At 39.5% G+C, this 14775-nt stretch overlaps 1 protein-coding gene across 5 annotated transcripts in view; it reads left to right on the top strand.

Moving 5' to 3' along the window:
• The window catches only part of LOC147198052 (partitioning defective 3 homolog B-like), a 124257-nt gene that overhangs the window by 46970 nt on the left and 62512 nt on the right, over positions 1 to 14775 (top strand). For all 5 annotated transcript variants that reach the window (XM_086124012.1, XM_086124009.1, XM_086124013.1 and 2 more), the window contains 4 exons: positions 1368 to 1500; positions 4665 to 4767; positions 4861 to 4961; positions 7469 to 7513. In XM_086124012.1, the coding sequence (XP_085980138.1) occupies positions 1368 to 1500; positions 4665 to 4767; positions 4861 to 4961; positions 7469 to 7513 (382 nt within the window). The remainder of the gene's footprint in view (positions 1 to 1367; positions 1501 to 4664; positions 4768 to 4860; positions 4962 to 7468; positions 7514 to 14775) is intronic.

Genomic DNA, 14775 nt, shown 5'->3' with positions numbered 1-14775 from the left:
AAACAAAAAAAAAAGGTTTCAAACAAACAAGGCGTCTTCTATGGAAGACTGGAAATGAAATTATTAAATAAAGAGTATGGATCCTTTTCACAAATGGAATATTCTGTTCCACCCACCTCACTGTATATTCTCTTTATTTCTAGCACATGCTTCACATTTTTTTACACTTAATTCAGCTGACTCTTATTTCATCCTTTTATGAAGCTGGATAATCCAAATAATTATTTGTAGTACACCATATGTATGCGCACAGACTAGGGGCTCTCTCATGTGTGTTCTGAAACAGAATGTACTGTACAAAGAAAGATGATCAGTGCCACTTTCTTTGAAGTAGTCGTGGTGAATGACCGGATAGGTTTTTAAACCTGACACATTACAAGTCTGCATAACGGCTTTCACTGCTTCAGACATTTTACTGCATGTACCGTTGCTTGAAAAGAAGTGCAAATGGTTTCCCAGCCCTTTAGTCACAAATATTATGTTTGCTTAAGAAATATGGCTTGCGCATACCAAATGCTATTCCACATTAACATAACAATGCTAAGATCTGAATTGTGAGTGTAGATAAGCAACTGTGGAGATCTCCTTGTCTAAACAATGAACACGCCAACCACCAAAATAAAAAAAAATGAAAAAAGCACAGTGGTGTCCACTCATGCGATGGATTTGGCTCTGAGCATGTGGCTTTTCTAAATATTCATATTCAGATTTATGCTGCCAGACAATATTGACATGTTCAGGGAGGAAATGAAGGTGGTTTGAGAGCTATAACGTACATTTTTGGTGTTTGAGTTCTTTTTTTAAAGGGAGAGAGAGAGAGAGAGAGAGAGAGAGGAAAAAAACATGCATATGCATATATGCTAATTAATACAGTTTCTGCTTACCAGACAAACTATGAATATATGCTAATTAAATTCCCAGAGAATTCTCATGAAAAAGACAAAAATATATCACAACGCAGAAATGCCTGATTTGTTTTCATCATCATCTTAAGAGGCCCAACTGTCTAGACAATTGCAGTTAGCATGGTTGTCATTGATGTGACTTTCCCAACTTTTAGTACGCAGCCTCGTTTAAGTTATTTTCGCTCTCCCAGCAACGGTGTGCACTCAGATACACTTGAACGATCGACTGGAGAATGCTTTTTCCAACAATTTTGGTTGAAGTCAAAATTGCATTACTGTTGCGTTTGATTTAAGAGCCTTCATTTTATCCCTGGGCCTCACTCGCCAATAAACGCGTCAGATTTTGCGTTCACGACAGGTGCGTGACGGCTCATTTTTTTCGCACCACTGTGTGTAGGTTGATGAATCAAAATTCATTCTAAATGACAGGGCCTTTGTATTTGTCTTTTGTCTTTTTTTCAGGATCAACATGGCCTGTCATCCAGCTACTCATTTGACAACTCCCCGATGTTGCCTGGTTTGGTGAATCAAGTGAATGGTCCCACAGGAGTGGTTCATCAAACGAACATGAACAGCACACTTTACACATCAGACGGTGAGTTAGTCTGGTTTTACTCTTTGTTGTTTATGCAGAGATGTAATCATATACTAATTTAAAAAATCAGCCAATCAGCACCCTTTGAATTATTACCAGTGACATTTGGAAACAAGGGCATCCTATTTGGAGATTTGTGTGCTTGCTGCTGTAGCATTGTTGCTTTTTCTCCGTTTATATTTCAATAAGAGAAGAAAAGAACGACGAATGACAACACGAGGCGTTTATGGATGTTAAAGAGTTTTCCACTCCTCTAATGGTTTTGGCATGAGACATGGACTGTTTGTCAAGATAGCTAGAGTGGCTACGAAGTTGATTCATTGACCTGCTTGGCTTTTTATGGATATAACAGACTGGACATTTTCCCAACCACCTTCCACTTAAAAAAAAAAAAAAATACTATCTCATAAACTATTGTTTTCTGTTAGTCTCAAATTATTCAGTGACATATGATAGAACTGTTTTCAATACATTGTTAAGGTGGAGGGGTTGTGTAAATAAATTGGGCTACACCTATCAAGTATTTTTAGAATCACTTTTTCTACCGGTTGTCACTTTGATTAGGTAAGTAATCTGATAAAAAATGATTTTGCATTATTCAACAACAAAATGTGCATGAGAGGGGCCGGTATTGTTGTTTACCAATTGGGATTGCCATCCTCAAGTTCCACATTGCAAAATCCTTGACTTTGAGGAGGTAGCTTTGTTGGCCTGGTGAGTGACGTGGGAGTCAGTGACTGATTATATAGAATTTGCTTTTGTGTTGTTAACTGTTTAACAGTCAGCCATGCCTGGGCTTCCGTTGTGGCTGGAGTAGCGGTCATGAACGTGCTTATTCGGTGTGTATTTTGTTTGTTCAGTGAAACAATTGAAAGTATACCAGCGGCTGTGTCTGTCTTGACCACTCATAGGGCCATTGCAAATTTGCTTACACTATCGTAAATGTGCTGTTGTCTCACGGGAGTTAGTTCCGCTTTGCAGATGTATTTTACTTTAAGTGTGAAATAATCCCAAACTGTGTCTTTTATCCAATCTTTTTCTCCATCACCGTTGCGCCAACTAATTTCTGAGTCTGCCAAGGGTTAGATTTTTGTTTGATTGATGGCCAGTCTTATCTGAAAATAAAGTTCAGAAGGCAGGCCTATACACGATGAATATGTCAATGTTTGCATGCGAGAGTCATGCACATATTTCAAAGTTTGGCATTGTGTAATGGTGTAAGACATGTCATGTATTTTGTATTTTATGGACGATGCGTTTCTCTCGTGATGTGACCCAAGCTTTGTTATGAGTGCCTCTATGAAGAGGAAATTACCCTAAAATGAGGGATGGGGGGAAATGGGATAGGCTGACTCCACCCTGAACTGGTCACCAGTCAGTCGCAGAGTACAGATATAAGTGACTTTTAATTCATAAATTAAATAAAATCCCAATCCCAACATGATTCTCCTCAACTCAACTCAAATACATTTTTGGCCCTTCAAGGAAGAGTGTTCCAATTCAGTCTAGAGTTCTGCCTCGAAACTCAAGTGAACATGATGCACTCCTGTGCTATTTAGTTTTGAAAATCATTTTGTGTCATTGAAGTAGCCTTTATTGCTGGCATTTCATTTTCAATAACTTCAGTCAAACAGAGACACCAAGTTAATAATCTAAATCAAACTAATTTATGTTTCACAGATAAACTAAAAATAACTGGGTCAGGTATTGTCATCTCCTCTACATATTAATTGATGATGACGCTTTCATCTCTCCCTCAGTCCCTCTCCTGTCTTTTCATCCGGCCTGTCATGTTTGTCAAGTTTCTGTTGAAGCAGGTTTTTTTTTCCTTTTCAAATGTTGAACTTCTTCACCTAATCTGTGTGGTGTATGAGCATGCACGAGTGTGCACGATATAATCGTAGTGGTTATTATGTGCATTTAAAAAAAAAGTGTATTCTGTCTCTGGAATTTGAAAATGTGGGAGTGGTAGAGTAAGCACGCTTGTGCTCGGATGTTGGAATTGTGAGCCAGAATCAAACGGTGTTATCTGTGTGTTTTGTGTGTTTACACTGGTTCTGGTAAACATGTCTGACCTTGCTCTTCAAATTCACCTCATCTACAGCACTCATCTACATGCACATAATAGTAAGGACAATTTTTTCAAGCTCTTCTTTTACCAAGTGAGTGTGTGTGTTTATTTTGAGCTCAGTGTCACCATCCGAATAAAGCATGCCATGAAAGCGAAAAGAAGAGAGAGGGTTCCAAATACAGAAGGTCGGATGCAAAAAAAAAAATAAAAAATGGACATCTGCTGCTGGAGCATGCTCCGAATGATTTATCTTTAACAGAACAAATGTCTTTTTCACATCAAAGAGTGGGAGGCAGTGAGAACAGATTTGTGTGCGTGTGAGGTGAAAGAAGAATGTGTTTTTGACAGTTGAGGTGATTACGGTGCTGGCACTGACGAGAAATGACTAACTTCGACGAAAACAGGAAAATGGAGTGGAAGATATGATGATTAATGGGAGCTAGTAAAAGGAATAAAAGCAAAAAAATATGAATATATATTAGATTGTAAGAATGCAAAGAGAGCTCCAGTGCAGCTGCGTGAAAGGTACAAGAATGAAATGGAGGGATGAAGGCGAGTATCGAACGCGAGCATGCATCTGATTATCTAAATCGGAGATTCCATGGAGGCTGTGTGAAAGCCCACGCGGTTGAGTCATCTTTCACTTACCTGGGTCCACTGTGAAAGGTACAGGCAAAATACCAGGTATACTTATTTTGGCTCTGATTCATTTTTGTTGAAAAAGTTCTGTTTGAAAGTGGCTAAAGAGAACTGAACTGAAAATCTGTCAGGGTGAGTTCCAGGTATCCTCTGTGCTTACCGGAGAACTTTAAAATTGAACTGAATTAAGGGTGCAATTAAACCAGGAAAAACATACATTTGGTTTGCTTTATTTTTATTCGATGGATTTGCGTCAGTAGCGTAAGCCATCCAAATACGTACTCGTGTACAGGCGAAACATATGTGAAACAAATGTGAACATTCCATTATGATTACAGCCACCTTGTATTATAACCTATGTGTCCTAATGATCTATGTGAGGTTACATATATCATCACTCTGGACAAAAACAAGGCCTCTGGATATTTTCTGAATGACGCGGAATACTTTTCAGGATCATATACAAGTTATTCTCACATGGATGAAGAGGCAGAGCAGAATGGTCATGGAGCAGAGGCAAGAAGCTCTTATCAGCAGTTCTCCTACCTTCATGAAAGGTGAGTTGATAATTTCAGCGACTGGGACGTTTTGTTGTTGATAAAATATTGTGAGTTTGAAACAAACCTGTGGTTTGTGATTGGTCGTACCAGGGAAATGTCCCCATCCCAGTCTGAACTCCAGCAGCAGTTCCAGCATGTAAAGGCCTCCAAGAGCATAGACTTAAGCACCACTCCGAACCAGACACACATTGGTGGGCATTTTGAATACTTTCCATTGTTTTCATTCTTCTTCTTTTCATTTACTGTACATTTAAATATTCTTACTTGTACATAGTAGGTACAGTATATGTCTCTGAGCCACATGTGACCAATGTCTCTGCTGATATTGAATGTATACTAAGCACACACTCACCCATCTTGCATGGTCTCTTGCATCTAATATTATCAGTCAGTGGCTGGCCTCTCTGATTGCCTGCATGTCCGTCTGTGTTATACACATTAGAAGAGGTTCATCGAACAAAATAGAAAAGAAAATTGGAGGATACATCGATGACAATGAGGAGATAGACATAGTTCAGGAAAGTTTCTTTGCATTTATACAATTAGATTTGGAACAAGAGCTACCACTATATTATTATGACAAATTCCACATGGCCGGATTTATGGACGTGGCATGGAAGGATGACGTATGACGTTTCAATTTTTGAGCTGTGGCTTCAGAGTAAGTCGTCATGTGGCACATGAAGGCACCATCAGTTATCACCATATTTACAGTTTTTTTAAATTAGTTTTATATCTTTGGCATGAATGTGTTTTACATGCACATATTTAATGTCATTATGATTTTACTACTGTGTACATCGCCGTCTTGGGAATGGCACATTGTTGACTGAGGACCCCCTGAAGAGACAAACGGCAACAATGCTGGCCCATAACCATTTGGTTTACGGGCCAATCTGCATAATTTAGCTGATTTTTTTCACCAAGATGATGATTAAAAAATATATACATATATTTTAAACACCGCTTTAAAATGTTAAAATCCTTCTGGTCTTTGTTCCACTCACTCTTACACTCAGTCTTTTTTGCCGTCTCGTTATAGCCCTTTTCATGCAAGTTCAGCCACTCCTGGGCTTGATTTCGACAACAGGTCCAACTGGGAAATATCACTTGAATGTCTTTATCCGATTTGACTTAATCCATGTCACGTAACCCTAATTAATACCTTCACACACGACATGAAACATCCAAAATGCAGAAAATGCACATAAACATATACCAAGCTGTGACAACATGGATGTTAATGTGAATGCAGGGATATATATTTCGGTCCAGCATCGGGATGATGGGTGGGGGATCTTGGGGAGAGCTAATCCTTCATCAAGCGCTTCAAAAAAACATACCTTTTCTATGTGTGCGCACTAAGGCCAAAGGAATAAAAATATTGTCTTGCTGTAAGCGTGTGACATCTCCGTGGCAAGGAACAATGTTAAAGTGTGTTGAGTAGCTTGTTTTAGACAAAAGATGTGCTTTGCCACCATCTTGTGCCATAAATAGGCAATTATTAACCGGGGTGGGGGGGCGGGGTCAATTAATCACTGATTTTTGCGATTTGCGGCATATCGTTTCATTGGTCTGAGCTTACCCTTCCCACTATTGATTGAAATGATGGTAAGCTCCATATTATTCCACTAGATGCCCCTTCCAATTATTTTTCTTATTCAATGATTGACACCCCTCTAACATTCAATATTTAGACAACATTTAATCATTTATGGTTTTACTGCAGTTACTCTGGATGTTTTATAATATCTTTGTGTTTTGCAGACATGGGTCTGTGTATGCCATCAATCAGTATATTTCACTGAAAATGATAGGCTCATTATATTAGCTTAAATCAAGCTTTTCAAATTAAATGAGACATCTCAACTGCGAACGTATGCACATTTACGCTTTATCTGTCTGAAACCAAAGTAGACGTGTAGTGATTTGCCAAAAATCTAGGCTGCCGCTGCAGCAGTCATAAAAATTAGCCACAAACTGATGTGGGCAGACACACATTGCAATGCACAGGGCTCAAATTACATTTTGAGCTTGCTTTTGATTAGGAAAATATTTGCAGTGCACAGCCATTTACTGCTTGGTTTTTGTGGTCTCAGTGTGTGTTTGGCAGAGTGCTACCCGCCAGTTAGTGTCGTCGTTGGACCGTTTTTGTGTGTGTGTGTGTGTGTGTGTTTGCGTGTGTGCATGTGTTTCTTCACCACCAAGGGCAGAAATAACTCGAAAGTGCCTTTTTTAAAGGTGTAAAGTAATGCAAAGCTTGACTCGGGACAATTATGGAAGCTGTGGTGTCCAACCGAAGGGAAAAAGGCCAACCCAGCTGGTTTAGTTTGAGTGTTGCTGAAGAAACAACACCATTGAATAGGTGGGGGGGGGGGAATGGAAAGAGACAAAAGTGAAGTGATGTCTTTGAGAGCCTCGACTGATATGTTCAAAGAGAAAAGTGAGGGCTTGTGATTAATGAGATGACTTGCTAGCTGTGATGCTGACTAAACGGCCCGGAATAAAAATCAGATGGTCTCGATGACAAGATTGGTGGTGGGCTTGAGAAGAGGGGCTTTGGCACGTTTGGAAAGTTGGACATGATGAGTGGAAATTGTGTAGATCAAGTGGAGATACTAACCCCAAAGCCACTTCTAACTGGAGTTGATGCGTACAACACGTGTCAGAATGATTCATTATTTTTGTTTTATTTCAGTTGCAGATGAAATCCCTGTAGGATCCCTGGTTGAAAACACTGCAGGTGAGGGAACCTTCTATAAATTACACCTTCAAAAAGGCAACCCACACTCACACATACCCTGGGAGATGTATTTATTTATTTATTTATTTATGTATTTACACTTTTTCTACGTTTAATGTTGAATACAAACATGTAGTCTAGATTTCTCCAATATCTTATATGAAACTGTCGTAACTCATTGTCTTTTGTGGTGGGTACCACCAAATCCTATGAAAACTTCAACATACACATATGAAGACAGCTACCCCCGCTAAATGTTTTCCCCTTCATAGTTTAAGCCCAAAATTACGTCTGAACACCTTCCAGGCCCAAACACATACGTACATTCAGAAGCGTCTTGAGTTCCCCGACCATGCTTGAAGACTCACAACATCCTTATCTCAAATCATCTTTCTGCACTGAAAAGAATGCAAATACTATTAATACGTGACAGAAAAAAAACATTTTTTTTTATGAGAAAAACATCACTCTTCAATATTTTCTTTCTCAAAATATACCGCAATGACTTACTTCAATTGATAGTAAAGACACGTTTCGCCATATTTTTTACTTCAATTCTATGCACATTGTGTGGCTTCTTCTGGTGTGCATGCCTTAGCCACCTGGGGGCCGTAGAATACACCGATACGGAAATGTACAACACAATGCAACAAATTGTTATTTATATAGAGCTTTCAAATGCCAAACTGCCACTTGTTGTTAAATGAGATTAGTTCACTGCCACTATATAGCACTCATAGGCGTCACTCATATCTCAAGTCACCACTGTAAATAAAAGTGTAAGTCAGTTTACCTGTGAAAATACTAAACCTGTGTGACCCTAATTCAAAGTGAAAAGAAAAAAAAAAGCGATTCGCAGTCGGCTTTGAAAACCATGAATAACCGAGGCCTCTAACTCTGAGCTCCAATACAACGGTGGACTACGTTGCTGCACTGTAAGAGCACTAAATTTGCCTTCTTGTAGAGTGCCGTAGCCTTTATGGAAAATACCTTTTCAGATTTTTTCCACATTCTGCTTTGTCCTCAGCTTTAACCTTGTTATTATATTTGATTTAAAAGGTCCATACCCATTAACAAAGGCAAGTTAGCACGAAAGCCTAATGTGCATTATGGAAAAATCATGGGAGGAATGCAACATGTGGTTTATAGAACTGAAACACTAATAAAAACAAAATGACTTTCTTCTAACTGCTGAACAGATGAGGGCAAAGCACGTTTATGGAACCTTTTCCCAACATTAGTTTGGACCTGTGTCTTTAATCCTGTTGCATATTTGATATGCCAGAGTTTGGGAAAGTGCTACATTGTTTGGTGGATGGGTTTGAATATAATAAGTGAATCTCTGAACATGAAGAGGTACAATTAAAAAGTAGAAAAGCAGAATTTAGACTCAGGAGTTTACAATATGTTCGATTATATGGCTTTTTGCGTGCTAGAAAATATTGACCTTATTGTATATTCATGGCGTCCGCACACAACTCAGCTCACTTGCATTTCTAATCCAATTCTTTTTGAGATTCACCAGGACTTTGATTTGGTAAAAGAGTGGGCAGTGTTGGGTGGGCTCTTGTGAAATACATCAGCAGCTTTCAAATAGTCATTTAGGGGAATTTTTTCTTTTACATCCAGCGACGATTTTTCCACCTCCACACCCCAAAAGGCAACACACATTTGATGATCATCCTTTCCATATGGTCTTCTGATGATGGTGATGATGATGGAAATTCTGCATCGTGCATTGGAAAATAATTCATTCCACATTTTATTGTAATTTAGCAGAGTCTGAGATGGGGGAGTGTCATAAATGGCAGTTCTTATTGCATATGAATTCTCTCGCATAAACGTAATATTAGACCGGATAGAAATTCAGCGCGGTCCGGAAATGTGTCGACTGATGTGCATCATATTCACGCGGTCGACCAGCGATCCCGCATCACAATAATTCAAATGATTGCGCTTATCCTTTCTAATAGATAAAGCATGAAATCAGCACTGATATTTTATCATCCAAATCTTTTTTTCAACTGCAGTTGGTGTCTTTCCTGAAGCCACTTTAAATAGGGCAGAGCAGTCTGCTCAGCATATTGCTGATGGGACAAAAAAACAAGTGGTTACAGTTATGTTTCTTCTTTCACCATGTTCATAGAAACAGCCCAGAGCTTTGTGTGTGCGTGCCTAATGAGCATATGAATATGTGGATAAATGTATTCAGCTATGCAAAAAGTCAGTTTTAAATGTGTGTCAGAATGTTTTCCCAGACGGTGGAATAAAACACTCAGCACAAGTCCAACCGATCCATTTTATAATGACCTTTTCGCAGACCTACTATTTGGAGTAAATACTTTTCAGCTTTGGGTTTAATGTTGAGTTTTTAATGTCTTCTTCTTCCCCAATTATTTCTTCCTCCACCCACCACTAATGTCCTCACTCCTGTGCTCTTAGTTGCCCTCGCAGTCTTTTTCTTGCCAAAACCATTCAGGCTTAGAGGCTGACAATCAGGCGGAGGGGCTTAGAATGAACAACGGCTCCCTGAAAATGTGTTTGTACGTGATGCTGAGGGAGACTGGTGCAGCCCATTGTCTGAATCTCTCCCTGGTGCAACTTTGACTTTGATGACAGTCACATACTGCCTAGAGTCTGCCAAAAACAAAAAATAAAAAACGTCTTGAGAGAGTCATGTCTCACTGTATCCTCGTGCCTCTGCAATTGTTTACTATCTTCCATCAACTCTTCTTCTTTTTAAGGATTTGTCTTCACTTTTTAGTCTATCGTTTCCTTGTCTTGCTGGTTCTTGCCGACTTTGCTTAGGATTCACCCTAAAACCCACCTAGTTTGACTTTAATGGATTGATGTATTGATTTGAGAGAGAGCGAGCGAGAGCGTAGTCTATCTTTGTAAGTCTCTGCGGCTGTGTACACGTGTATATTACTGCACATTAGCGCTTCTCAACACTCCGTAGACACGCTCAAAGTCCTTGTATTGTGTGTCTGTTTGCAATACAAAACCTTTTGTTTGCCCACATATCTTCCTTAAAGTGACACACACGGTTCAGGAGCTCTCTTGGCTTCTGCCTTGGATCGTGAATGCCCCATGACCCCTCTTCATCTTCCCCAGTAAGCCAATAAAAGTGAGCAGTAATCAGTAGATGGTCAGCACTGTCCTTTTGTGCCGGCACACCCATTTATCTCTATCAGCTGCTACGCAGATATCAATGACATGTGGGTGTATAATATACGTTATGATGCTTGAAAGAGAAAGACAACAAGAGAAGGAGGCCATTTGTTTCTGTCCTGATTTGTCAGGAACTTCCCATAAGATGGATTCATTTATAAACAGCTGCGTTTGTCTAAGGAGGATTGGACTGACGTGTTTGTATACATTACAATACAATACAATACATGCTGATTTATATACATTAGATGCAATAGTGGTCCTTGATGTACATCCAGCGCGGATTCTGAAATAGTCTATTTAAAAACAAAATGACAGAAAAGTAGTCTTAACGAAATGTTTTGAAAGAGACGTTTCAACTTTACCACCCCCCACAAAAAGACCCTCGCCACGGACATGCAAAATGTAGATTTTGCTTCAAGTACTTTGATGCAAGCAGTGCGAGAGAGGCAACACTGGCCAACCACACGAGGGGGAAGAAACACGCAGCGGCTGGCGATCACTGCAGAAGCAAGTCACTCGATTGCAGCCGGTGATGGCTTGACTGCAGTTTCTTCCTCCTCACTGACATAGACCGGTGGTGCTGCGGCGACTGCAATCTTAACGGTAAAGCAGATGAACTTGGTCAGATCAAACGTAACAGAATTTCTGAAAGCGATTGAAGTGATGAACTCCAACAACAACGACAAGTTGTCAAAACTCATCGCTTGTCTTTTCCAGATGTGAATCTCCACCGCTAGATTTCTAGTTTTGCATGGGGTGAGGGGGGAGAAAAATACTATATGCAATTTATTATGTTGATACAAAATGAATACTTTGATTTGGGCAATCAGAAGATTGTATTCTTAGCTTGAAAGCACATTTTTGTTCTCTTTTGCTGTTTGATGGCTCATCAGTTTATTTTATTGATGACTGTGTTCATGTTGCCGCTGCTGCAATTGTAACATGAGAAAGTGTATCAAGATGGATCTGTGGTTTGATTTACTTGTTTGTTTGCTCCGTGCGCATTAATGACTTTCAGTGGTCCGACGAAATGTGTTAATTTTTCAGTCTTGGAGATTAAGTGAGGCTATGGAGAAGTGAGGGAAAAGATTTGCATATGTATCTTTTGTTTTTTCTTTACTGTTTTTTCACTGTTGTAAAACCAAAGTATCATGATCTGAAATTGATACATTCTTACTGTATCGTAAGAGATAACAATGCAATACATTTCAATATCATTATCATTCAAATATTCTTAAATATCCCAGACCAACTGTTTACCATAAGATCACTACAAGGTTTCTGGATTTTTTTGGGGGAGTATTTTTCCTAATTTACTGTAAGGAGGTTATTAGAAACATTTAAACTCGGTTAATGGGATTTCCCGTCAGGGACTAATAACTGAAGTGTTCTTACTCTCAGAAATTGCCCAGGGCCAATGAAACATAAACTGCTCATTGCACCATAATCCTGCACTTGTTTTTTCGGTGTGATTTAAGATGTGAATTAGAAGCGGAAAGATGTAATCTAAAATTCATGTTGTGGAACTAGAGCTATCAGATTAAGGATCATCTTGATACAAGGGAATGTTTCTAAGCATCTCCACAAGCCTGCTATCACTTCTTGTACTCACAGTTTGTTCCTCGAGGCACGGATGAAGTGAAGAATCCATTGATGTTCAAATTTTACCACTAAGCGGTGCAAAAGGAGCAAAAGGCCAGGCTAGCGAACCCAAATGGATTACGATTGGTAATTTCAGTACCTCAATGAATCTCAGGTATGTTTTTGGGAAAATGAGCACAGATGAGTAGGAAAGAAATCCCGCCACTCTTAACAAATGGGACAACAACTCCTACACTTGGCCTATTAGATTGGAATTTGAAATATGGTGCCTGCCTCTGAAAGGTACCACAAGGAGAGGAACTGTTCTTATTTGGAGTGAAGCCCAACACTACATCAAATGCTGCAGACGTGCATTATCGTTTGATTGAAATCAAGCCGCCAGTTCAACACTTTTGCTTTCCGTCCCAATAATCCATTCTTCCAGCTCAGTGAAGACAACTGAATAGACAAGATATATATTTTTAACGCGTTCCCAAGAAGCTGTTCCCTGTTGAAAATTCTTTATTTTTGCCCATCAATGATACATTACTCAACTTCAGCAACAGATAACCAATCTACTACTATAAATTATAATACGCTAAATATAGCCTTATTTTTTGGGGAAGGCAATTTAGATTTTTTTATTTGAAATGGTTCAATCTGACGTTGGTCTCAAGGAGCTTGTGTTGTGGATTGGCTGTGCAGGTTTCCTTGCCTTGGCAGCACCTGGCGGAAAGGGCATTTAATTCAGGCCCAACTCGTTTGTTGTCTCACCGGCTGCTTTACAGAAACAGCATGAACAGGAAGAGTGAACAGTTGGGTGGGGACCTTTTACAACAAAAAAAAAAAAACTAAATAGGTGGAGTATGTTGGAAGTTGCAGTTCTCCAACACAGACGAGTGGTAAGTGGCAAGTTAGTGTCGTATGTGCACACTTTCGCGTGCTGACGTGATTGTATTTCACACTCGGTCACGATAAGATACCCACAGTTTATTTGTTCCGGTTGTCTTTTGCATTTGAATGTGGAAAGGCTAAGTTTGGACTCTCAGTCTGTAACTAAGCTATATCTCAGTTTAAGAGACTCCTTTTTAGTGTGTTTTGACATTCTTGGAGCGAGGATTGTTGTTAGTTAGGTCTGCTGGCTCTGTTGCTGCAGTGTGTTGTTAAGTTGCTCCTTCGTGTAATTTTGACTTTGAAAATACCCTATTGCCTTGATGCCAACCAAATAGATTTGGGATAGCTTGGCAGGTCATGTCTTTGTATTTTCTTTTCAGGACTCCATTTATTTCTTTATTTTTTTTTCATTCTCTCCTACTTCCTCTCTTGTTGTCACGTTCCTCTTCTCTCTTTAATTTCTCATGCTCTTTGTTTCTCTTTCTGTGCCATCGTCTTAGTGTCTGTTTTCCTCTGCCAGTCCCCTATTCTCACCCTTTCCAACTAATCACTTGTTCCGTCATGTCTCTCTTTCTCGTTCCCACTCTCCCCCCAAAAGCAGCTTAATGCTATCATCTTACATTTGGACTGCAGTAATTACATTTATGGCACAAATCCCGCCATGAACAAATACTTTGTGTTGGAGAGCAAGCGTGTTTGAGTGACAACGTAACAAACCGCTTAAGGGAGGTTTGTGTCGGATATCTTAAACAGAAGATATTAATTCTCAAGAATTGCTGATCCCCGGTTCCACCTGGCTCCCTGTCATTTATATTCGACCACTGTTTGGCATTCGTAAATGTACATTCATTACAGTCAATTTTTCATGAGTTGAACTCAACAGATCGAAGACATTTCCTTTGTCCACAGAAGGCTTTTTTTTTCTTTCAAATATTGTTGCACGTTGTCTAAATATGTGTTAGTCAGCACTTCCCCTTTTCCAAAATATTCCATCAACTAGCAAAATGCTGTTTGGAGTAGTTTTGTCATTTTAGGTAGCCTGAGGCACACCTGTGCAATAAAACGGGAGTCCCAACAGGTATTGACTGTTTTTCCGTCCTTGGTCTTTATAAACTGGAGCTACAATTCCATTTCGGGTATGATGTTCAGCGAAATACTTTTGCTCCATCACATTGATGCTGTGAATTCACGATATAATATCTACAAATCGACTTGATAGTCGGTTGAGTCTTTTATGCAAGGCAGCAGCTAATTGTCGGGTTATGTTACCAATAAATATCCTGCCTATTGTCTACATTAAATTAGAATTATAGTTGGCATCTGGACATAATGTGCGGTGTGTTTATGGATGGGAGCATCACCAGTCACAGCCTCTGTCCATCTCGCCTGCCCGCAGCCAAAGGACATTATGCATGCATGCAATCTCTGTGTGGGTGGGCCAAAATTGATGCAGCAGTCACGTCGTCATCAGCCTTCTAATCTCAGGACAAAATAGACACACATACAAACACCGCAAGACCAGTCATGTGTATAGGGAATCATTATCTTAAGTGATTCTGCTTTAGCTATCATGAATCAAAGTGACATCGTATCGACAATCTGCAGCCATCAAC

The sequence above is a fragment of the Hippocampus guttulatus genome, chromosome 11 (genome assembly GCF_054856545.1).
Source record: "Hippocampus guttulatus isolate MCC_2025c chromosome 11, RoL_Hgut_1.0, whole genome shotgun sequence".
NCBI classification, from domain to species: Eukaryota; Metazoa; Chordata; class Actinopteri; order Syngnathiformes; family Syngnathidae; genus Hippocampus; species Hippocampus guttulatus.
The sequence above is the reverse complement of the archived record's forward strand: the minus strand, read 5'-3'. Positions and strand labels throughout refer to the sequence as shown.